Here is a 26,554-nt window from a genome sequence, read left to right on the forward strand (position 1 = left end):
ACCAACTTATAAATTGACATTTTATATGAATTAGTGTAAAATTTTGTTCACCGATTATCGTTTTGTTTCTGCTGAAAACTGCACTCCAATCATCATCTACACTCAACAAAAATATAAACGCAACACTTTTGGTTTTGCTCCCATTTTGTATGAGATGAACTCAAAGATCTAAAACTTTTTCCACATACACAATATCACCATTTCCCTCAAATATTGTTCACAAACCAGTCTAAATCTGTGATAATGAGCACTTCTCCTTTGCTGAGATAATCCATCCCACCTCACAGGTGTACCATATCAAGATGCTGATTAGACACCATGATTAGTGCACAGGTGTGCCTTAGACTGTCCACAATAAAAGGCCACTCTGAAAGGTGCAGTTTTGTTTTACTGGGGGGGGATACCAGTCAGTATCTGGTGTGACCACCATTTGCCTCATGCAGTACAACACATCTCCTTCGCATAGAGTTGATCAGGTTGTCAATTGTGGCCTGTGGAATGTTGGTCCACTCCTCTTCAATGGCTGTGCGAAGTTGCTGGATATTGGCAGGAACTGGTACACGCTGTCGTATACGCCGGTCCAGAGCATCCCAAACATGCTCAATGGTGACATGTCCAGTGAGTATGCCGGCTATGCAAGAACTGGGACATTTTCAGCTTCCAAGAATTGTGTACAGATCCTTGCAACATGGGGCCGTGCATTATCCTGCTGCAACATGAGGTGATGTTCTTGGATGTATGGCACAACAATGGACCTCAGGATCTCGTCACGGTATCTCTGTGCATTCAAAATGCCATCAATAAAATGCACCTGTGTTCTTTGTCCATAACAGACGCCTGCCCATACCATAACCCCACCGCCACCATGGGCCACTCGATCCACAACACTGACATCAGAAAACCGCTCACCCACATGACGCCGTCTGCCATCTGCCCTGGACAGTGTGAACCGGGATTCATCCGTGAAGAGAACACCTCTCCAACGTGCCAAACGCCAGCGAATGTGAGCATTTGCCCACTCAAGTCGGTTACGATGACGAACTGGAGTCAGGTTGAGACCCCGATGAGGACGAGCATGCAGATGAGCTTCCCTGAGACGGTTTCTGACAGTTTGTGCAGAAATTCTTTGGTTATGCAAACCGATTGTTTCAGCAGCTGTCCGAGTGGCTGGTCTCAGACAATCTTGGAGGTGAACATGCTGGATGTGGAGGTCCTGGGCTGGTGTGGTTACACGTGGTCTGCGGTTGTGAGGCTGGTTGGATGTACTGCCAAATTCTCTGAAACGCCTTTGGAGACGGCTTATGGTAGAGAAATGAACATTCAATACATGAGCAACAGCTCTGGTTGACATTCCTGCTGTCAGCATGCCAACTGCACGCTCCCTCAAATCTTGCAACATCTGTGGCATTGTGCTGTGATAAAACTGCACCTTTCAGAGTGGCCTTTTATTGTGGGCAGTCTAAGGCACACCTGTGCACTAATCATGGTGTCTAATCAACATCTTGATATGGCACACCTGTGAAGTGGGATGGATTATCTCAGCATAGGAGAAGTGCTCACTATCACAGATTTAGACTGGTTTGTGAACAATATTTGAGGGAAATGGTGATATTGTGTATGTGGAAAAAGTTTTAGATCTTTGAGTTCATCTCATACAAAATGGGAGCAAAACCAAAAGTGTTGCATTTATATTTTTGTTGAGTGTATGTTAGCGACAGATATCTGAAGCTTTTGTACAACAATCATTTCCACATAAATTCAGCAATAGTAAGTCAGTCTCTTCGGCTGCTCCCTTGTTTGCACTCGGGGTTGCCACAGCAAATCCAAGGTGGATCCGCATGTTGAATTGGCACAGGTTTTACGCCAGATGACCTTCCTGACACAACTCCACATTACAGGGGTGAGATTTGAACCCGGAACCTTCTGAACTGAAACCAAGCGCATTAACCATTTGGCCACCACCCCTGCTCACATAAATTCAGCATTAATTCATTATAAAAGACAGAGCAGTGATCAGAGCACCACAGCAGCACATCTGATTCTGACTCTCTACACCCAAAGCAATCAAAGGGAATAATGTGATTATTAAGCATCAGATGACAGTAAAATGTCTTAAATCATTCTAAAGTCAGTTTTAAGCAGATATGAGGCAATAAACCTGTTAATTGCTACTAACACTCTGACATGATGGAACACATCACACCGCAACACCAGGTTCGCGCATATGCAGACTAGTATAAGATGAGTGCTCAGTCTGGTAGAGTGCTGAGCCCTTGACACCGGTGTCCCAGTTTATCCCCCCCCGGATATCTCCCCCTCCCCCCAACACAGATGTTGTCCTAGGAAATCTCCCAACCAGCCCCACATAGCAAGTCTGCTGTAATATTATCTAGGGGTGCCAGAAAAAAAAAATCGATTCACGTCCGAATCACAATTGTTATTTATTAAGATTAAGATATTTCAGGTTGTCAATCAGGTCCATATACTTGTAGAGTATATTTGGAAGGGGGATTTAAAGATACATCAGAATAGGAACTATACTGTTACACAGGTCACGATATCTTACCCCCATCCCATCATGGACAGATGTTCTATTATATTTCAGGTTGTCAATCAGGCCCATATAGTTGTAGAGGGAAGGGGGATTTAAAGATACTTTATAACAGGAAATATTACTATTGTAGATAGCTATAGATATATACAGAAAGACCACCAATATCATTCACAGCAAGTCAAACTGTGCTTCAACTGGGACCATAAAACATCCATGAAATATAGAGCTTAAAGGTTGTTCTATCCTGACTGGAAGGATATAGGAATGTTACTGTACGAATGTTGCCTTTCAGGGGTGGGGGTGGATTTCCAGATATCCTGGGATATCTGGGGGATAGAACACGGGAACCACTCCACGTGTGCAAAGGATCATGGGACCCTGAAATTGTAAATTCCCAATAGCAATGTACTGCTTAAAAGGATTGGAGATATTTTTTTTAAGCAATAGAGGTACTGTGTTATGGAATAGTTTCCTTGCCAAGTGAACACTTTTAAAAGAAACTATGATTTGTATTATGGTAACACCACTAGGTTCTAATAAATATTTTTTTGTTGTCATGATGTGTCGATATATACAAATTTGTATAATTATTTTTACACAATAAAATGAATTGTAAATTACCGCGCCTGATGCATGACGCAACTCTTACCACCAAGCTAACGTTAACAGCATGCCCTACTTTATTCAGCGATATATAAATAAGCAAACAAATAAGCAAATAAGCATTTGCTACATTTACAATGCATCCACAGTCCGGAACACGATATACATGATCTCATTACAGCGTTGAGAAGGAAAAGAAAATACTGAATCTAAGCTAGCTTAGCCACCTACCCCGCGTCGACTCGCTATTTTTCGTGGCTAGCATTAACTATAAATTCGCAATTCTGCAACATTACCGTTATTTTTCTCTGAAAGGGCCAGTGGTGTGTGACTTAAAATCTTACCTTTGTGATTTTATACGTCTGTCTCAAACGTAAATGATCTCAATGACCCACTGTTACGTCTGAAAACCCGAAACAGAGGTGGCAAGACCAAATGAAGCCTGGTGTCATGTTTCATATTGTCACGTGACCAAAGGCAAACGAAAGCTTACTTCAATGTCATCGCTTGACGGGTTCGTTTGCGTGCAAAATGCATTTCTAATAAATAAATAAATTAAATTAAATTTTTAAAAAAGTATAAAAACATAAAAATCTTCCCATTTCCCAGTCACTCACCTTTTTTACTGCAAAAATGACACGGGTTTTTATGTTATGTCACATTAAATCCACCATTGCTGTTTTTCCTTGAAGGAGATATGTACTCTGTAAGCGCTGCAGTTTATTTATAACCTACAACTATCGCATTGATATGTTGATTCCAACAGTGTATGTTTTTTTGGGGGGAGGGAAGGGGGTTTGCACCCAGTAGTCAAAGTTTGGTACTTAGGTAAAGTTAGAAAGATATTCACAGATTCGAAGTTCACGGCTCAATAGATCTGAAGAGAAAACGTTGTAGAAAGACAAACACCACTCGTTTCTAACCTCAGGAAGGTAGACAACGAGCTACAACCTTATTTTTATCCATATGAGCCGTCCTCTGAGCTGAAAAAAAATAACTGATCTGAACGGGCAGCCGGCAGAGAAACGGAAGCTTGGGGACCGTCTACAAAGTGCATACATGGAAAAAAAAGACACCAGAAAATTATTGAATAAATCATTGTAATAAGGAGTGATATCACCAAATTCACTGCACACATCAGTGGGGTCCTGCTGACTATACTACAGAGCTCAGTTTGGAAAATGCCATTATGAAAAACTTTGCAGAATTTTTTATTTTTTCAATTTTTAATAGCATCAAAGTCACAAGATGTGGTGTCACCAAATTCACTGCACACAACAGCCGTGTCCTGTTGATTATACCAGAGCACTCAGTTTGGGAAAAAGTAATTTTTAAAAATTTTGGGGAATTTTTGATTGTTTAAATTTTCAATAGCATCAAAGGCATAAGGTGTAGTGACACAAAATTTACTGCACACAACAGTGGTGTCCTGCTGATTATACTACAACACTCACTTTGGGAAAAAGTTATTTTCAAAAATTTTGGAGAATTTTTGATTGTTTATATTTTCAATAGCATCAAAGTCATAAAGTGTAGTGACACAAAATTTACTGCACACAACAGTGGTGTCCTGCTAGTTATACTACAATACTCAGTTTGGAAAAATGTCATTGTTTAAAATTTGAGAGATTTGTTGTTTAAATTTACAATTGTGTCAGTGTTAGAAGGTGTAATGACACAAAATTTCCTGCACACATCTGCTTAGATTAGATAGAACTTTTTGTGATCTCTTAGGAAAACTCCTTCAGGGAAACCGAGGTTCCAGCAGCACTGTATAGCATCACACAGGGTAAGAAGCACACAAAGTATCAAAAGTGAAAGTAAAAAAAAAAAACAGTTTGTAAATATAAATCTAAATATAAATACCAGACATATGGATCAATACTGGTTTACTGGCTCCTACTGTTTCTCTCCTTCCCATCATCGGTCTTCCTGTTACTCCTCCTCCCCCAGTGAGGAGTTCTCCAGTCTGATTGCATGAGGGACAAAGGAGTTTTTCAGTCTGTTGGTCCTGCACTTAAGGAGCAGTCTGTGGCTGAAGAGGCTCCTCTGGTTACTAATGACGGTGTGCAGAAAGTGACTGACATCTTCCATAATATCCAGCAGTTTGTCCAGTGTTCTCTTCTCTGCCAGCATTACCAGAGAGACTAGCTTCATGCCAACCACAGAGTCAGTCCACCTGGTCAGTTTGTCCAGCCTGAATGTGTCCTTCTTGGATATGCTGCGCTCCCTGAGCACACCAAAGTTTAAAACAGGACGGTGGCTACTATGGCCTGGTAGAACATCCACAGGAGTTTCCTGTTAAACAGCTGCAGCCTCTTCAGAAAGTCCAGCTTGCTCTGTCCCTTCCTGTACAGGTGGTTGGTGTGGTTTGTCCAGTCCAGTTTGCTGTCCAGCCACAGCCTGAGGTACGTCTAGGAATCCACAGCCTCCACCTCAGCTCCGTGGATCAGAACTGGTTGTGGAGTTGGTCTGGACTTCCAAAAGTCAATGACCAGCTCCTTTGTCTTTTAGGTTTTGAGCTGTAGATGGTTTCTGTTGCACCAGGCAGCAAAGTCCTTCACTAGGCTCCTGTACTCCTCCTCTCTGTCATCCCTGATGCATCCAACAATGGTTTTGTCATATATGAACTTCTGAATGTGACACAGCTCAGAGCTGTAGCAGAAGTCTAAGGTCTACAGGGTGAAGAGAAGAAGGGCCAGCACCATGCCCTGGGCTGTGCTGGTGCTGTCAATTACAACGTCAGATATGGTGTCCCTCAGCCTGACATACTGTCTGTCTGTGAGGTAGCTGGAGATCCAAGTGACCAGGCAGGGGTCCACTCACATCCTATTCAGTTTGTCCTGGAGCACAACAGGCTGGATGGTGTTGAAGGAACTCGAGAAGTCCAGGAAGAGAATCCTCACTGTGCCATTTCCCATTATCCAGGTGTGAGTGGACTTGTAGCAGGTAGAGGATGGCATCCTCCACACCAACAGCTGTACTATATGCAAACTGCAGACAGTCATGGGTGTGTTGCACCTGGGGTTTGAGGGAGTCGAGGAAGAACTGCTCCAACTTCATCAGGTGTGGAGTGAGTGCCACTGGTCAGAAGTCATTCAGCTGGCTGGGCTGGTTCTTCTAAAGAACTGGAAGGATGCATGAAGTCTAACTGAGGGTGGGCACTCTCCCTCACTGCAGGCTAGGGAGAAGATATGTCATAGCGGTTCTCCCAGTTCAGTTGCGTAGGTCTTCAGTAGTCGGGGACACACCTTGCGTGGGCCTGCCGCTTTCATGGGATGAAGTTTCCTTGGCTGTTCTGACTTGGTCCACAGTGATTTGTGAAGGAGGACATAACTGTTGTGTGCAGTATAATTGTGTGTCACTACACCTTATGACTTTGATGCTATTGAAAATATAAACAATGAAAAATTCTCCAAAATTTTTGAAAATGACTTTTTCTAAAAGTGAGTGTTGTAGTATAATCAGCAGGACATCACTGTTGTGTGCAGTATAATTGTGTGTCACTACACCTTATGACTTTGATGCTATTGAAAATATAATCAATCAAAAATTCTCCAAAATTTTTGAAAATGACTTTTTCCAAAAGTGAGTGTTGTAGTATAATCAGCAGGACACCACTGTTGTGTGCAGTAAATTTTGTCACTACACCTTATGACTTTGATGCTATTGAAAATTTAAACAATCAAAAATTTTCCAAAATTTTTGAAAATGACTTTTTTCCAAAGTGAGTGTTGTAGTATAATCAGCAGGACACAGCTGTTGTGTGCAGTAAATTTGGCGACACCACACCTTATGACTTTGATGCTATTGAAAATTTAAACAATCAAAAATTCTCCAAATTTTTTTAAAATGACTTTTTCCCAAAGTGAGTGTTGTAGTATAATCAGCAGGACACCACTGTTGTGTGCAGTAAATTTTGTGTCACTACACCTTATGACTTTGATGCTATTGAAAATATAATCAATGAAAAATTCTCCAAAATTTTTTAAAATTACTTTTTCCCAAACTGAGTGCTCTGGTACAATCAACAGGACACGACTGTTGTTTGCAGTGAATTTGGTGACACCACATCTTGTGACTTTGATGCTATTAAAAATTTTAAAAATAAAAAATTCTGCAAAGTTTTTCATAATGGCATTTTTCCAAACTGAGCTCTGTAGTATAATCAGCAGGACCTCACTGATGTGTGCAGTGAATTTGGTGATATCACTCCTTATTACAATGATTTATTCAATAATTTTCTGGTGTCTTTTTTTTTCCATGTATGCACTTTGTAGACGGTCCCTAAGCTTCCGTTTCTCTGCAGGCTGCCCGTTCAGATCATTTATTTTTTTCAGCTCAGAGGACGGCTCATATGGATAAAAATAAGGTTGTAGCTCGTTGTCTACCTTCCTGAGGTTAGAAACTAGTGGTGTTTGTCTTTCTACAACATTTCTCTTCAGATCTATTGAGCCGTGAACTTCGAATCTGTGAATATCTTTCTAACTTTACCTAAGTAAATTAGGTTACATCTTTTAATGGTTGCCTTGCATTTACCTCACAGCAGAAAACATCTGATTCGTTAATCGCTCCAAGTCGCAAAACACATCTGCAGGAAGTATGATCGTTTGGTGAGCCTTAAATCACAGCCACCCATGACAAGAGATTTCAAAGTTAACAAACAAAGCAAAACTTGATTTTAAACCTCTCTATTATTTTACGACAGCACAACATGTGTTTGCCCAGAAGGTGTCCTTCGGGTAATGAATTGTGCTTCAACGAGGCTTCGTTTGTTTTGGATCACGGCTTATTTTGGATACACACCCTCGATGCGCACACTAATCTGTTGTCAAACACTCCAGTGACGTCACCAAGCCAATCAGCGTGCAGCAAAAGTGTACGCCTCGGTGCCGCCCATAGATGCCGCCCACCATAGACTGTCGCCGCTCCTCTTTGAGAGCAGCTGATTGGTCAAGAAGCTATTCGTGACAGCTGTGTGCACCAATCACCAGTACTGTGCAAATCATGCTTGTACGATGAGGCGTGTGATCAGGAGATTGATGCCAGTTGAAACAAATAAATTTATTTAAAAAGTTAAACTGATTACAACGTCATTTTGCATCAACAATGCTTTATTTTACTTTATTTTTGTTAATTATAAATGTAATTAAGATATTTTTTGTCTATTTTTCAAAGAGGTAAGAATTGTGGGCCTGACAGTTGGATTTGGGAAAATTTAATTTGCCCCAAAACAGATAAAATTATTAATGAACATTATTTTCCTCATGACTGCGCAAATTAAATACTATGTTTTGCAAATTATCTTAATCTGTTATCAATTATAGGGCAGCACAAAGGATTAGTGGTTAGCACTATTGTCTCACAGTAAGAAGGTCATGGGATCGATTCCCTCCTGTGGCCTTTCTGTGTGGAGTTTGCATGTTCTCCCCATGTTTGTTTAGGTTCCCTCAGGGTGCCCAGGCTTCCTCCCACATCCAAAGACATGCAGGTTAGGTGAACTGGAAACTTTAAATTGTCCGAAATGTGTGTGAATGTGTTTGTTTGTCTCTGTGGCCCTGCAACAGACTGGCATCCTGTCGAAGATGTACTCCGCGGCTCTGCCTCACGCCCTATGACTGCTGGGATAGGCTCCAACTCCCCTGTGACCTTTAATTGGAGTACCTGTGTGTTAGTGTGTGTATTTTCAATTATACAACAGTGCCTCCATAGCGGTAAGAAACAATAATAGTTAAATTATTATGCCACGATTGATCAATGGAAGTTAATTGAAACATTTTATAAATCACTTTTGGAACCTCCCCACAATTTCCAGCATTAGTCAGCTGAAACAGGTCTGAAAGCTTGCATGTGTGCCACACGTCACAGCATCCACCTCACCTTGGTTCCAAAATGGCAACTATTACCTGGTCAAACAACCAGTATATTCCCACTTCTCAAAAGTGACCTTCTGCTGCTGAAACCAGGTGAAACAGAGGCATCCCTTTGGCCTTCTCCGGTTGCTGAGGTCATATTGAGACACCTGAGTGCTGGATTATGCCCGTTGAAATGCACCATATGGGCAAAATGCTCTACCTGACTTTCCCTCACAGTGCAAATGATGCTTCTTTTCTGAGTCTCCCAAAGACTCCGCAATACCTTGTTTATCATAAAGTAATTTCAGCTGTACCCAAAGATCCTTCAAACTGGCCAAGAAAAGACATCTAGTAATCATCACCATATCGTCTATTAGACTGGTGAGCTTTCAAGTCTCATAACCAAACAGTAAGACAGGAAGCACCAAACTCCTAAAGGTTTGGGCATTTGTTCTCCTGCAAAGAGCTCAGCATCACCAAACACCTCTGTCCAGCAACCTCAGTACAATTTAAGGTTTTCCCAGGCATCTCTCAATCTCAAAGCCTGGTGACCCAGAGACATGAATGTCAGTGCTGAGATAAGTGTCTCTACAAGTTCAACACTTTTGACACATACAGATTAAATTATTTTATTATCTGGAGGCTTTGTTATATCATCTCTGTTTTGCATGTTTGACAATTCTTTGTTGTACTTTGTTTATTTGATCTTTGTTGTTGGTAGTTTGGCCAAAGCAATTGGTCACCCTTCTGAGTCTAGTCTGCTTGAGGTTTCTTCTTCAAAAAATGCCAGAGGGAGTTTTTTCCTGACCACTGTAGCATACATCCTTGCTCAGGGGGGTAGGTAATAGACTTTACCCTTATTAAACACTTTAGGGTGACTTATGTTGTGTTTTGGCACCATAGAAATCAATTTAGTTGAACCAAATTGAGTCCAGGAAGTCCTGGAAGGCCTGAATCCTCATCTTGATTCAGACACTCTGATTCCTCACTCAGTGTATCAAGTGATGCAATAAGAGTATCCATTGATTCTACAAAGATCACTGTATCATCCACAGTCAAGGTCAATAAAATTTTCCTTGTCCACAAAACCACCTAACCCTACACAACACCCAGTCCATGCAAGCATGGAGGAGTGTAGGAGCCACAACACATCCCCGATGAACACGTTTTAACTGTGAAAAGGCCAGAGAGATTCTACCCCAGCAAGATACAGTACTCACAGCACTTGTGTATAGGTTGACTGTGATGTCTGACACCTTCTTGGGGATCCCACAGTCTCTCAGGATGTCCCAGAGAGCAGCTTGGCCAACCAAATCAAAGTCTTTGTAAAAAGCAACATGGCTGCAAAGAAGCACTGCCAATATTTGAGCTTGCGGTCCATGAGTATTTGTAGAGCTCGGACACGGCTGCTGGTTTAGTTATTCTTCCAGTGTGGCGTCACACCCAACACTCATCCGGTTGTCGAGCCCCACAACAGTTATTTATTTGTTTCTTTGTCTTACCATTACACATGCATTTGTGAGTTATTTTGACAGCTAGACAGATAGCTGAACACAAATCATTTCTATATAAAGTGTATCTCTTTGTTTTTCTATTGTAACTTCAATTCACTGTATTTATATAGCACACAATCATAACAACTTAAACCACCAGTTTAAGGTGGACATGAAACAATACTTTGAAACACTAAATAGACTAACACACCAGAAAGTCATTCCGATATACAAGGTCTTAAAATCCACTTTTTAGTTTGATTGATTGGTTGAACTGATTATTTAATAAAGTTTAATGCATGTACATAAAGTAAATACTTTTTTAAAACCAGATTAGTAACATTGAGATTTCTCTTACAAGGGAGACCCGAGCAATCTTTTATGTTTCCAATTCACCTAACCTGCATGTCTTTATATGTGGGAGGAAGCCGGAGCACCCAGAGGGAACCCACACAAATACAGGGAGAACATGCAAACTCCACACAGAAAGGCCACATGCATATGTGTATGCGTGTGTGTATGTATGTATATATATATATATATATATATATATATATATATATATATATATATATATATATACACAACCCCTGACAAAAATTATGGAATCACCGGCCTCAGAGGATGTTCATTCAGTTGTTTAATTTTGTAGAAAAAAAGCAGATCACAGACATGACACAAAACTAAAGTCATTTTAAATGGCAACTTTCTGGCTTTAAGAAACACTATAAGAAATCAAGAAAAAAGATTGTGACAGTCAGTAACGGTTACTTTTTTAGACCAAGCAGAGGAAAAAAATATGGAATCACTCAATTCTGAGGAAAAAATTATGGAATCACCCTGTAAATTTTCATCCCCAAAACTAACACCTGCATCAAATCAGATCTGCTCGTTAGTCTGCATCTAAAAAGGAGTGATCACACCTTGGAGAGCTGTTGCACCAAGTGGACTGACATGAATCATGGCTCCAACACGAGAGATGTCAATTGAAACAAAGGAGAGGATTATCAAACTCTTAAAAGAGAGTAAATCATCACACAATGTTGCAAAAGATGTTGGTTGTTCACAGTCAGCTGTGTCTAAACTCTGGACCAAATACAAACAACATGGGAAGGTTGTTAAAGGCAAACATACTGGTAGACCAAGGAAGACATCAAAGCGTCAAGACAGAAAACTTAAAGCAATATGTCTCAAAAATCGAAAAATGTACAACAAAACAAATGAGGAACGAATGGGAGGAAACTGGAGTCAACGTCTGTGACCGAACTGTAAGAAACCGCCTAAAGGAAATGGGATTTACATACAGAAAAGCTAAACGAAAGGCATCATTAACACCTAAACAGAAAAAAACAAGGTTACAATGGGCTAAGGAAAAGCAATTGTGGACTGTGGATGACTGGATGAAAGTCATATTCAGTGATGAATCTCGAATCTGCATTGGGCAAGGTGATGATGCTGGAACTTTTGTTTGGTGCCTTTCCAATGAGATTTATAAAGATGACTGCCTGAAAAGAACATGTAAATTTCCACAGTCATTGATGATATGGGGCTGCATGTCAGGTAAAGGCACTGGGGAGATGGCTGTCATTACATCATCAATAAATGCACAAGTTTATGTTGATATTTTGGACAACTGAAAGGATGTTTGGGGATGATGAAATCATTTTTCAAGATGATAATGCATCTTGCCATAGAGCAAAAACTGCAAAAACTCCTTGCAAAAAGACACATAGGGTCAATGTCATGGCACAGGGTCAATGTCAATGAGCAGATCTGATTTGATGCAGGTGTTAATTTGGGGGATGAAAATTTACTGGGTGATTCCATAATTTTTTCCTCAGAATTGAGTGATTCCATATTTTTTTCCTCTGCTTGGTCTAAAAAAGTAACCGTTACTGACTGCCACAATCTTTTTTTCTTGATTTCTTATAGTGTTTCTTAAAGCCAGAAAGTTGCCATTTGAAATGACTTTAGTTTTGTGTCATGTCTGTGATCTGCTTTTTTTCTACAAAATTAAACAACTGAATGAACATCCTCCGAGGCCGGTGATTCCATAATTATTGCCAGGGGTTGTATATATATATATATATATATATATATATATATATATATATATATATATATATATATATATATATATATATATATGCATGTATGTGTGTGTGTGTGTGTGTGTGTGTGTGTGTGTGTGTGTGTGTATATATATATATATATATATATATATATATATATACATATATATATACACACATATTCTATTTCTACCTCATTTTCTTATGTCTTGTACTGTTACAAGTATTATTATTATTGCTTATTCTTGCACACGCTGTTTGATGAACATTTTCCTCTACTTGCACCCATCTTGTGTGTTTTTTAAGAGCTGACGTAACATGTGAATTTCTCCTCTGTGAGATCAATAAAGTTTATCTTATCTTATCTTATCACAGATGGGAATCGATCCCATGACTTTTTGCTGTGAGACAACAGAGCAACCACTAATCCACCGTGCTGCCCAAAACATTAAAATACCTATATGACACAAGAAAGTGAAAGCACTTATTTCCATTGCAGTTATAAAATATCAGGCGAGAAAATAGGAAGCATAGATAACAAAACAAATAAAATATATATGTATGGCGCTAAATCAAGGCCAAAAGTATTATTTTTTTTCAATCTTTTTTTATTTTCAGATTACAAAACGTTTGGCCTTGATTTAGCTCCATATGTATGTGGCAGGAAACAAAAGGATAGGTGTATAAAACAAACAAAAAAAATAGTACATTTCTTCTTTCTCTAACTTGTATTTCCTGTGTTGCATGTTATTTGGCCATGGAATAGAACCATGGAAAGCCACAAACCGGACAAACATTGTCATAAAAGGCCGTAAAAAGCCACAAACCGGACATGACATTGTGAGATGCTGAAGAGCTTCGCTCATTCATGTCCGCTATTATTATTAATATTATTATTATTATTGTTGTTGTTGTTATGTAAAATAAATCCTGAAAGTGCTTTTTTATTTTGAAACTACTTCCGGTTTGTTGTCATCCGTGAGTGACTCTTTTTACGTCACTTTAAATAACTTCCTCGTTTATTTTCATACACAAAGCTAAGACGCCCAGTTTAGTTTCATTATGCATCCGGTCAGGTAGATTATCTTTTTTGTCTATTTTATATATAGCTATATGATTGAGCGACCGAACGTTTCACTTTCGCTGATAGTGCAGACGGTGGCTTATTAGGGGATTTCTGTTTTGTTGGTGAATGTTAATATTGCCGTGTGTTGTGGTTAGCTATCTCCTGCGTGTTTTTATGTCGAAAGTATTAAACCAGCTAATGTCAGTCTTCATTTTACTTGGTATCGGAAAGTGACGAGCGTTACGTTACATAAGTTCTTACTGAATGTGTACTACTGAATTTGGACTGTAGTTAATTACATGTAAAAACAGTGTTGTGTTTAAGAGCAGAGGGAAACATCCAAATTCACATTTTTTGTTTATTTTTACAAGCTTTCGCTGAAAGATTTGTGGTACTACTAGCAACTCCAACAAAAATATACGAAGCTTGGGACCATAGAGTTTTTTTCCATCATTGAAGAAGGAGGTAAACTAACAGCCAGTAAATCACGAGTTTTTGTACTAAGATCCAGCAGAACCTCAGGACTATAAATAAGGAAGTGATGAGGGAGATGAAGGCATCAGATAGAAATGTGACATCATCCACTTTAGAGAGAAACTCCATCACACTGGAGAACCGCTCTTAGACCGCAAACCTCAGCCATCACTGGTTTCCAATTTGCCTAATTATTACAGTGGGAAAATTTTTCAAGTTCAAAGTCCCGTTAGAAGTGGCTTTTCGCAAGCTAAATTAAATGTGGTCAAATGTCAGGACTATGTATTTAGTTCATGCACTTGAATCAAAGTTTTTTGTGGCGTTGTCAGGTTTTTCCCCCCAACTTTTTTGGTTTTTGAATTCTTTTTCAGATCATTTTCACAGAATATTGTTTATCTCTACTATGCACATTGCTCGTTGCTTTTTGGGACTTGATTTCTGACTGATAATTGGAAGACAGACAAACAGGCATAAAATTGGAACCTCCATCCAATTTTGGTGGTGTAGGTAAATTCATAACAGAAAAATGAGTGATTGAGGCACTTTTGATTGAGATATAATGTAAAATGTACCCCAAATGGACTTTTCAATATTAAATTGAAATGTCCACAAAATCCACCATCCGGATCAGATCTGCATTATACTTTGTGAGGCGATAGTGAGTGTCAGTGTGCACCTCACTTTCAAATATGAGAGTGATTGGGGCACGTTTGATTAAGATATAATGTAAAATATACATTAAATGTGGTTTTCAGTGGCCAGAAAATCTGTAATCTTAATCAGATCTGGATCAAACTTTGTCAGTCAATAAAGGATACCATCCTACAGAACACTGTCAAATATGAAATAAATTTGATCTTTTTTGACAATTATGAATTTCTGAAAATTTGTTCAGTGTTAAAGGATAGGGATTTTCCAAGATTTTTCCTGACTTTGACCTTTGACCTATGACCTTGAAAGTTGAATCAGTTCTTGACTCATGATATAAATCCTCTGTAAAAATTCCATAATGATGTCTGAAAAATTGTGGGTTACAAGCTGTTCACAATCAAACAAACAGGGGCAAAACTTAACCTAATGGGCTGCTAACTAAGGAGGAAGACATTAATCCAAGAGTCTGCTTTTGTACTGGTGATCAACTGTGAACATTTGGCCTAGTTTTTTCTAGGTTTCTAGTAAAGTAGCTAATGTCATGTTTCTGTGTGACACCTTCAACTTGATCAGTTCCTTAGTTATGATCCTGAGGTTCTGTTAGATCTTTTGGACAAAAGTTCATTAATTTTAAGTTGTTAATATCCCCTTCCTCACTGCTGTAAAGTGTATATTGAGATCCTTATAAGATTCTTATATGTTTTTGTACAACATACTGAACAGATGCTCGAGTGTTTATGAGATGGTTCCTGATTTGTGGACATGCAGAATTTTGCTACAGCTGCATTAGATTAGTGTTTCTCAGTGCTGGCCCTTGGCACCAAAAGTCCTACATGTTTTCCATTTGTCCACGGTATACTCAGACCAGATCTGTTAAATTGGGTGTGTTTAGTAAGTTGAGGAAAATAACAGATTTGCCTCTTTATGTGTATTTAGGGTAGGGAGACTTGGTTTGGGAAACATTGCCTTTGATAGTTTTAAACACACACACACACACACACACACACACACACACACACACACACACACACACACACACACACACACACACACACACACACACACACACACACACACACACACACACACACACACACAAAAGTTGGCACTGTCAAATAAATCAATTTCTGGATTCTTCTGGGATCTTTTGTGCTTTTTAAAGAGATGGTCATCTTGGAGTATGTACATCTTTGACTCACTGAAACTGACATAGTGAATACAAATTGAAGTAACTATATCTGGTAACTTACTTTTATTTTAAAATATGGAAAGCAGACATTATAATTGATTGAACACATGTATCATGAAATGTGTGGAGTTGGGGAAAATAGAATTGGAAAGTTTTTGTCCAGTATGTCTCGTAGCACAGTGTTTGCATTGAGACAGTTTTGTGAGTAATATAGTGGAAAAAACAGAAAGATGTGCATATGGGTTCTGGAACAGGCTTACTTACTACCCTACGTAGGTTCTGAGAGTGCTTGACAAAGAGTGACCAAGTGTACAGTTCAGTGCACATGAAACCGCGAGGACCAGGATTTCAGAGTAGCACATAATAGCCTATTTTGAGTAGGTTTGTGCCAGACTTAAACCTGCACATTTTTGTTCTGTTATGGATATATTTTGGGTTATATACCAAAACTGCTTGTCATGCATTTTGTGCATGACACGGTAATGTGCCACCACAAAGGAGGAAGCTAAAAATATGGAGAATGGTTTGAGAACCAAAGATTATAATAACAAGAAAACAGATTATTTGAGGTTTAGTGAAGATCAGGAGTCAGGTGTCTCAAAAGGAGAGTATTCTAAAGCATGAACAAGTTTAAACATGCAGCAACACTAGTATAGGAAGATTGAGAATTTGGTGTTGAAATAAACTAGAGTGCAGTCTGGAAAGAACAAGTTGAAGATTGTATCATGAGTGAGGGGTAACTACAGTAAGAGTTAAAGGTCAGATTCATAAAATAGCAGTAAGATCAGCAATGACTTACTGGGCTGAGACACTGGCAGGGAAGGGAGTGCAGGAGAATATTTTTTTTAGGTGGCACAAATAAGAATGCAAAAAGCAAAGACAGAAATACTGGGGTGACTTTCAAAGTCCAGCAATCCATGATTTTAATACAATTAGGAAGTCCTGTTTTTTAATTCTTTGGTTTCCCTGTGATGTGATACATGTGAACTGCTCCATTAGGGTAATTATGTACTGTTTTAACCCACATCTTTGATTTGTTTTTCCTTTGTTTCTTACTTTTGGCTCGATCAGGGTGGTTATGTTGATGTTGAGCTTGACATTAGTGTGGGGCTGCTTGGAGCTGCTTAAAAAGGGATTATACAGGGACGGTTTATGGACACATACATTGTCTGTACCTTCTGTCAGCATGCTTATGCCACTCTCACACCCAGACTCACTTCTGGCACTTCATTTTTTAAAACATCATGAGGGTTAGCGAAAAAAAATGTGACAGCTCTTTTTTGTGTTTTTGTTCAGGGTTGGAATTCACACAAAGAGAAGGAAGCGGATCTGTTGTCAAGCCTGAACATTTTGGTCTTTCGTAATCTGCTCTACACTCTGTCTCTTCAAATCGGTGCTCGTCCCTCTCTCTCCCTCCAACATGCTTTGTTGGGGAAATGCAAATGATGGGCAGTTAGGTACAGGTGTGGAGAGGAACCCTGTATTTGAGCCAAGGAACTGTCAGGTGTTCTGTGACAGAGGATTAACAGATATAGCCTGCGGTGGGCAACACTCTGTGTTTTTGCTGCATGATGGCAGTGTGTATACATGCGGCTCAAACAACTGTGGACAGCTGGGCCACAACAAACCGGGAACTTCCCCTGGTACGTTTTTATTGGTAATGATAAATGCACTGACCTTTGGTTAATTGTCACAAATTCCAATTTATTGATTTACCAGTATCATTTCTTAGACATAATAACTGGAGAGTTACAATACACATGTAAGGATATGAGTGAAATAGGCATGACGGGCCTGATTGTTCACCATGTGCAAAACAGAAAGCAAAGCAACCACAAGTGTCATTGCCAGTTTCTGTCTGACGCACTTGTTATTTCTACACAGCGGATTTTTCAACCGATTTTGTTCGTTATAATTGAAATCCATTATATGTATATAATGGATTAGTTACAGTCAGGAGACGCTGAACAATCTACGGGGAATCCTGAATTGGAACCTGCCTCATTCAGTGACCGGGTCAAAACTTGCTCTGAGAAAACTAAACGCCTGCCTTCAGTAAGCGGCGGACATTATATTAGTTAAAATGATTACATTTGGTCGAGTCGTTCTTTTTTTCTAAGTCCGCTGCGGAGTCATCCTAAAGCCTGATTCATGCTTCTGGAACTCCAACTCTGTGCCATGCAATGACGTCGACGTGCGTGACATTTTTAAAGTTCTCTGTTGTGCCTTTATTCAATTTTTCTGGATTATTCTTTTTTCTGGATGAATTTTTTTGTCCCTCAACGAGCTCTTCTTTCTACAGCCTCCAAATCAAAGGTAAAGTTAACAGTTTCCTCTGTGAATTGCAGGTGTAATCAGCTGCACACTGCAAAAACTTTAAAAATATGACGGGACAGACAGGAGTGAAAAGGAGTGCGGTGTCCGACTTGGCAGCACGACAGACTGCAGGCCCCGCGTCTGCACGGTTTGATAAAAATAAATGTCTAAGTGTCAGTGCTGAACTTTTCATACTTCTGTTACTGGGCATGTCCAGACTGCTCTGTCCAGTACATGCAAAGGTTTTTTTTAATGGGAATACATTGAGGTCGGACAGGACGTTTTGTCCGATGTGAGCGCAAATCCATTATATATGGTGTTTATTACATGGAAAACCATCCAAAAGCATTAGGACTTTTGTTTTTGTCCGGTGCGCAAGAATATATGGTTTATACAGTGACGGTTTAGGCAACTTTTACTGTATTTTTGTTTTCAGACAAATGTACTTGCACTGCTGTGCGAGCATGTTTGTCTAAAAATGCCATATGGTCATACGTGAAGCTGGTGCATTCCTGTCGTGCATCACAGGCCAGGCCACCCAAAACATCTGAAGTCGGGCATATGTGCCATATTGACTTTGTGGTATTTTAGCAGTGCAGTGCTCAGATGCGCCTTACGTACATAAGCCAGTTTGCCATACATGCACAGTCTGCACGAGGGGGACAGTACACTGTAAAAACAAAAAAGTTGTGTCAACTGAAAATTTCAAGGCAACAGTCTTTACTGGATTTTGAGGCTAACTAAAAATCTTAAGTTTGAACAAACAAGTTTTTGTTGAGATAACTTATTATTCAAGTGTAATGTAACTTAAATTTTTGAGCTGCACACACAAAGAATTCAGATAAATGAAAACTGTGCCAACTTGTTATTTTTTGTTCAGAAAATGTACCTTCCATATGTATAACTTAAAATTTCAAGTTCTACAAACTAAGTTGTTGTTGTTGTTGTCGTCCATTCGGCTGCTCCCGCAAACACACACAGCTGCCGGTGTTCCAAAGAGGTCTCCCATCCAAGTACGAACCAGATGCCGCACTGCTTAACTTCTGAGATCTGACAGGATCACGCTGACACAGAGCAGACCGACTGCAAGCTCTACAAACTAAGAATTCTGACAAATAGAAGATGTGCAAACGTATTATTTTTTGTTCAGAAAATGTACCTTTCATATGTATTAAGACTTCAAGTTTTGACTTCTACATAGACTCATTTTGTCAACATGTCTGTCACACAGATAACAAACAAAACCAAGTCAGTTCAAATGTTTATTAACCTTAAAACTGTACACTTTTCTGTATCATACAGAGTCTCACAGTTTATGTGAATTCCAAATAATACGCTTATTTGTTCCACACAAAAGCAAATTTATAATAAAATGATGTTACTGTTGTAATATTTTAAAACTGGTGGAAATGACTTTAACTTGAATGCTTCAAAATCTGAGGGCAGACCAAGAGCAGATGAAGGAGTTACATTGACAAAGTTACACAACACACTCGACAGTCAGTGCCAACAGCCTGGTTTTCAAAAAAAACAAAAAACAAAGTTTAATCAGTTACCAACTACAAAGCTAGAGTTCCAAGACAATACTCAAATAAAATACTCAACTTTATGGAGATAAAAATCCATGCAGGACAAGTGTACAGGAAAAATGGCAGAAAAACAGACCCCTGCAGGTTTGAGATGGAAACCCCGTTCTTTGCGAAAGCAAACTCAGATAATTCAGTCATAGCCTCAAACCTATAGTTTTAAGTTTTGCCAACCTAACTTTTTAAATGAGACCAACATTACACAACAAACTTATTACAGGTAGTTGAGATAACTACTTTGATGTTGTTTGTAACACAATAAAACATTTTATTTTTATATGACCAAAAAACCTTTTCAGGCCAACAATTTTAAGTTTTAATTTTTACAGTGTAGAGCGCAATAGGAACATGAAAAAATAATGAAATGAAAGTAATAGCTAATGGAAAAAGACCCCACAACTTTAACTCTGGTTTGTACCACATTTTAATACTGCTTTTCTTCCTCTACACAGCTAGGGCTGCATGGAGATCAAGTAGATGAGAAGATTTGGTTTAAACAAAATGGTTTCCAAATGCTAAATGTCGAAATGAAAATATATCTGCTGTTTCAGCGGTTAACTGCAGACAAGCAGCTTTAATGTACCGTAAAAATTACCGTATGCATGGGGTGTTAAAGGATGCAGTATTTGTATCGGTGTGTATCCAACTGTCATGGCAACATATGTACATGATAAACTTAGGCTGCATTTCTAAGTTGAAATAAAGTAAGTTTATAAAATGAAAATCTTAGAAATGCCTCAGTTGATGGTAATCTAAAGGTGTTGCCACTTCAGAGTTGTAACAGAACTTACCAATTGTAAGTTCCTGGAAAGCTCTCTTAGATGTTGTGGCCTCTGTGTTAAACAGATGCTTCAAATATGTAACCAAACTGGCAGGAAGAGGAAGTTCACTCATCACTCATTCATCAAAAAAGTATGTGTTTTAATTGGCAAAATGTTTTCTGTAGACATAAAATAAGACTGTTTTATAGAGCACACTGTGGCTTCAACTCTTCAGGAGCTCGTTGTGCTGTGTAGTGACAATCCCTTTTTGCTCCCTGCAGAGATAGTAGATGCGCTGGATACTCAGAAGATAACAGTGGTGTCGTGTGGTCAGACCCACTCTATGGTGGTGAACGAGAAAGGCCAAGTGTTTGCTTGGGGTGCCGGTGAAGCAGGCCAACTTGGTCTGGGCACTGCTGAAACCACGGTTCGAGTCCCCAGGTGAGTATGTGGTGTACCAAAGAGGAGTTTCAGTTAATCAGCCTTTAGCCTGAAGGAAGAGGAACACTACAAGTTACAATGATACAATGATAACCAATGAAATGCTTCCCAGTGGAAACAGTAATAATTCAGATCAGTAATCATAAGGTCAGGACATGTCTGAGAGCATGCACTGATGCCGCGAGTTGCCCCATCCACCACACCACAGAATTGCTCCGGGTCCTGGATGGCAACCACCCAGTTAGACAACCGGTCCATCCCAACCACCACTGGGTTATTTCACACAGAGGCACATGCATACTGGATCACGCCCACGAAAAACATTCCTCATGGACAAAATGTCATTGCTGGTGTTCCCTCATAATGCAAGTGGTGCTCCTCATCTTAGTCTCCCTGAGTAATTGTTCATTTGGAACAGAGTCATTCCAGCGGTACTCAAGGATCCACTGAAGAGACACTGGTACCAAAGACACCCAGTGCAGATTTTTAAATACTGTAAAACACAAAGTTCTATTAAGTCTGAAATTTATCTATCAGTTCTTTGAAGCAGTGACAAAAACTTGACAAATGCTGAAAAACAGATTAATGGCAATTACTAAGTTTATGATATATAGTAGAGCTGCAACTGGGGATTAGTTTCATAACTAATCCCCAAACTATTTTCTCTAATTGAGAAAATAGTCACTGGATGAGTTGTTGGGTCAGTAAAATATCAGCAAACGGTGAAACATGTCAATTGATGTTTTCCACAGATACCTTTAAATGTTTTGTCCAAAACCCAGAGATATTCAGTTTACTGCCACATTTTGGAGTAAATAAACTAGTAAAATAAACCAGAAAGTATTTACATTTATGAAGCTGAAATCGGATATTTAAAAAGTAGACTCAAAATGATTAATCGATTATCAGAATAATTACTAATGCAATAACATGCTTTTGGAGGGCGGTATGCATTTTCAGAGTCCCTAGGTCCATGCACAATCACCCAAAGTGACGATATTCACCCGAGTTAGAGGAGGACGAATATCTGTCATTGCGGGTGACTGGGCATGGACGGAGGGACTCTGAAAATGCATACCGCACGACAACTGCATGTTATTTGCCTTATTATCACTTACTGAGATACACAACATGTGGAATCACATTAACAATATTTAATGTCATTTCAAAATGCACGACACCCAGCAAAGGCATACATAAAAAGTTGGCTCACTTTAACTTTTGTCATGTTGGCTGTACTGCGCTGCTCTCCAAATTCGGCAGGGCGTCCTCATCAAGCTGGCTGCTTTGGCTGCTGTTCATTGTCGGACTAATCATCCGGAATATCCATAGTGGGACCAACACACACTTCTCGCCTTTTCATGTTATCGTCTGCAGACAGTTCTTGGGTTGCGCATGCTATGACGTCATCACTTTATGCACAGCGGGCGGGTATTGGGACAGGTTGCGTAAATGTAAATCTATGCTACCGGCCCAGCGATGCCTCAGTAAGTGATAATAACAATTAATAGTGGATTATTAATAAATGAATGATTGTAACGCTCATATGTAGCATTCAGACATCTGCATAATGTCTGTTTTGGACCTCCTCTGTCATGTCTAATACAGACCTAATGAATTCCATTTACAGTACGCATTAGTATGTTGCACTGATAATTCTGCCCGATTATGACATTGAAATATGACTTGCTTTTTGTTTTTCAGTAAATCAGTAAGCAGTGTATATGAGGTGATTTTTGATCTGTTGAGCAAATGTATTTTTGTTTTGCCTAGGTTGGTGAAAATGCTGTGTAACCATCGCATCTCTCAAATAATGTGTGGCAACCAGCACTGCATGGCACTTTCTAGAGGTGTGAAAGACACTATGTCCATAATACACTGGTACTCTTCACTTTTTGAATGTTATGTCCGTTACTGCATGTCCAAATTGTGTCCACATTCAGTTGAGGTTTGGCTCAGATTGCATCTCCGATATTTCTTAATAGATCAAGTTTGTCATAATTTTCTTCTTTCCCATGTATTGTCTTTTTACACAGGATTTATTTTGAGACAATTCTGCATCGAGAGATGTCACTGGGCCAGGGAAGAGTTGATTACATTTTTAGGCAGATGACCATCTGATTCAGAAACCTTTCATTTAATAATCTGTTCAGTCTCTGAACAAACAGGACTATGAATATGAGCCTTTGAATACTTCCCATCACAGAGTACAAATATGAAGTAATCTTGTATCAATAGCAATTGCAACAAGAGCAAACGGAGATTTCTGACGTCTGCCAATCCAAATCTGGATCACCTCCAAAATTCAGTGGTGTCTTCCATGCCCTAATATCTATCTACCTGTCGTGAAAATTTGGTGAGAATCCGTGAAGTAGTTTTGACGTAATCTTTCAAAACCGTAATAAAGACAAATCTTGGTCCAGAAATCTAATGGAGTCTTCCATGCCCTAATATCTATCTGTGGTGAGAATTTGGTGAGAATCTGTGAAGTAGTTTTGACGTAATCCTGGTAATAGACAGACAGACAAACGCTGAAGATTTTATTACGTCCTTGGCGAACATAATTATCATAACATGCAAATCACAAATATCATAATATGCTGATTAAAAATGACCATAACATACAGTAATTCTGAACACAGTTTATTTTATTAATTTTGTTATTGGGCTCAAATGAATTTATACATTCATTTGAGCCCAATAACAAAATTAATAAAATGAAAGTATTAGAGTGTCAACATTATAGGGGTGGTGGCCAAGTGGTTAGTGCACTTGGGTTCAAGGTGGAAGATTCCTGGTTCAAACCCCAATCCTGCCCATTTCTTCACGTAATGTGGAGTTGCGTCAGCATTCGGCGTAAAATTCAACATACAGATCGACCTCGGATCTGCTGTAGCAACCCCGAGTGAAAACAAGGGTGCAGCTGAAGGGTCTTACCAGAGTGGCAACATAACATTGACAGAAATCACACATGTAATCCCGCTGTCACCAGAGCTGTTCATTGTCACTGTGCAACATTCTTTTGAACTGTAGTTCTGTTTACAAGGGTTTATTTGTGGTCTGATCTACTCCAGCATGTGAATGCAATTTTTGTGTCTGCACTTTCGAAATGAGAAATTGAGTTCTCTTAATGTTACATACAGATAATGTTGTCACTGTAGTGCCTTCATTTTTACAACTTCCTTTTGAAGGAATTGCCTTTTTACGTTAGGTTGTGAATTTGTTTCAAAGTGCTGAAAACATTCTTCATGTAGCAAACCTGAATCATTTCACCCTTCATTCATCTTGGTTTTCTGGTCAGTGTTACACTCACAAAGGTGTGAATGGGGGGGGGGGGGGGTCATACCCACTTACTGCAGTTAAGGGTCATGGGGAACCTATCCCAGCACATTGGGCGAAAGGAAGGGTACACCCTGGACAGGCTGCCAGTCCATCGGATGGCCACATATAGACAGACAGACTCAGTCACACTCACACCTACGTTTGATTTAAAGTTTCCAATTCATGTAACATGCATGTTTTTGTAAGTGGGAGGAAGCTGCAACACCAAACCTCAAACAGAAAGGCCCAGGCAGGAAGCGATCCCATGACCTTTTTGCCGTGAGGCAACATTGTTAACCACAAAGCCACTGTGCTGCCTTAATTACTGACATATTCTATTAAAAAAAAAAATAAATAAAATATTGAGCTCATGCACCTACAGATAATTGTGCATCACCAGTCAAAACGCACCTGTATTGTGAATTTTTTTGTTGACCATTATTTGTGGTCACACTTTGGTGGACTGACCCATATATAAAAAACAGTTTGAAGCTATTTATCAGTCACCCACTTGACAGTTTTGCAGAGAAAAGGTTCCAGTCGGCTTTGTTCTTATTTTCAAACATGTCCAAACCTCTGACTTGTCTTTTATCTTTCCACCCATCCGCTGTGAGGTTGATTACACTTAGTAACAAGACTAGAATGAGAATGACACGAGGCAGTATAGAAAAGCAATACCCAATAACGGTATCAAATACTTCAAAACATTTGCTCATAAAGCTTTATGTGTGTGTATGTGTTTGTCCATCTGTAGGTTTTCCACAACTCAAGTCTCATGTGTTATATCATAACTTCCAGGCATTTTTCATTTACAGCTGATGATTGATTTGTCCCAATATCTTGATTGTGACCCTTCAAACTAATGCTAACTGACTGCATCCCTCCACGTAAATTTAGGAGCAGTTGAACGGTTTTACTGAACATCATGGTGAGGGGGGAGGGGCGCTGGGGAGAGGAGATTGAGTTGACGCACACAGTAAAGCACATGACATTTTGGCACTTTTAAATGTATTTAAAAGCAGTTGCATTAAGATTGTTATAGCTAGTTGGCTTGGTTAAAGGTAAGTCTAAAGTCTAAAGCTAACTTTGGCTTGATCTTTGCTTCTCTATAACCGATGACTGATGATGAGGATCCAAGCAAATGGGTGTACAGCGATGCAGATCAAGATGACTGTTGTATATTCAACTAACTTTTACTGTGGGCTAGTGAGGTAGATGTACCACTTATAGTTATTTTGTTCAATGTCTTTTTTCAATATCTTTTCCATTCCAGATGGCCAGTTGTTCACATGGGGCCAGAACACCAGCGGTCAACTCGGTCTGGGAGAAGGCGAGCCTGACAAGCTATTCCCTCAACCCTTAAAGTCTCTAGTGGGAATTCCTTTGGCACAGATAACTGCTGGAGGAGAACACAGCTTTGCACTGTCCTTATCCGGAGCTGTATTTGGCTGGGGCAAAAATGGAGCTGGGCAACTTGGTCTCAATGATAAACAAGGTGCAGCGTGCTAGACAGAACCTGGGCAGTGACACAAGAGGCTCTCACTAAATTATGCACTATGTGACACGTGTCATATAATGTTTGCACATTCTTCTGTGCATTTAAGATCACAAATGTACAGTAATGTGTTATGTAGGATTACAAGTGATCAGTGGTATGGTATTTAATTTTGAAAGTGGTTCTCAATGATTACATGAACCTATCGGGTAAGAGACTCCAATAAACAGACTGTGTGTCTCAGTCCTGGTCCTTGGGACACAAAGCAAATACACATTTTCCATTTGTCCCTGAACTAATCAGACCACATCAACTCAGTCGGGTGTGTTCAGGGAGCTGCTCTGCTCTGATTAGTTCAGCGACAAACGGAAAACGTGCAATGTATTGGATCCCGTGGACCAGGATTGGGAAACACTGACCTACACTAATCAAGATGGTGGTGGTGTTGAGGCAGGGATTCCTTGTCTGTCAAATCCTTGTGAGCATGTTTGCTTCACTTGGGCTTGTTAAATGTCAGTGCTGTTCAAAAGAACAGCTAGAACCAAGGTAGTCCTTTAGGAAAATGGTGATATGTTTACAATCTAGTGCCTGATCCACTGGTTGGAGTCAAGCCTCTTTGAAATGTTTGTGCAGTATCAGTTTTAAGATTAAATGTGATTAAATTTGTGGTAATGTAG

The 26,554-nt window shown here is 39.5% G+C and overlaps 2 protein-coding genes across 5 annotated transcripts in view; one reads left to right on the forward strand and one right to left on the reverse strand.

Moving 5' to 3' along the window:
* ppm1k (protein phosphatase, Mg2+/Mn2+ dependent, 1K) overlaps positions 1–3,612 on the reverse strand; it is a 28,639-nt gene extending 25,027 nt beyond the window's left edge. Inside the window, exon 1 of the mRNA XM_034188604.1 lies at positions 3,502–3,612. The gene's annotated coding sequence lies outside the window, so the exon portion shown is untranslated. The remainder of the gene's footprint in view (positions 1–3,501) is intronic.
* Positions 3,613–6,216: 2,604 nt separating this feature from the next.
* Positions 6,217–26,554, forward strand: part of herc3 (HECT and RLD domain containing E3 ubiquitin protein ligase 3) — a 59,459-nt gene continuing 39,121 nt past the window's right edge. For 2 of the 4 annotated variants that reach the window (XM_034188040.1, XM_034188041.1), the window contains exons 1-5: positions 13,548–13,653; positions 17,254–17,600; positions 20,902–21,061; positions 22,835–22,911; positions 25,656–25,877. In XM_034188040.1, the coding sequence (XP_034043931.1) occupies positions 17,378–17,600; positions 20,902–21,061; positions 22,835–22,911; positions 25,656–25,877 (682 nt within the window). In that variant the 5' untranslated portion in view covers positions 13,548–13,653; positions 17,254–17,377. Of the gene's footprint in view, positions 6,224–13,547; positions 13,654–17,253; positions 17,601–20,705; positions 20,772–20,901; positions 21,062–22,834; positions 22,912–25,655; positions 25,878–26,554 lie in introns of those variants that run through there. The other 2 variants (XM_034188042.1, XM_034188043.1) reach the window with 2 other exon arrangements.

This window comes from Thalassophryne amazonica, chromosome 15 (genome assembly GCF_902500255.1).
Source record: "Thalassophryne amazonica chromosome 15, fThaAma1.1, whole genome shotgun sequence".
Taxonomy (NCBI): Eukaryota; Metazoa; Chordata; class Actinopteri; order Batrachoidiformes; family Batrachoididae; genus Thalassophryne; species Thalassophryne amazonica.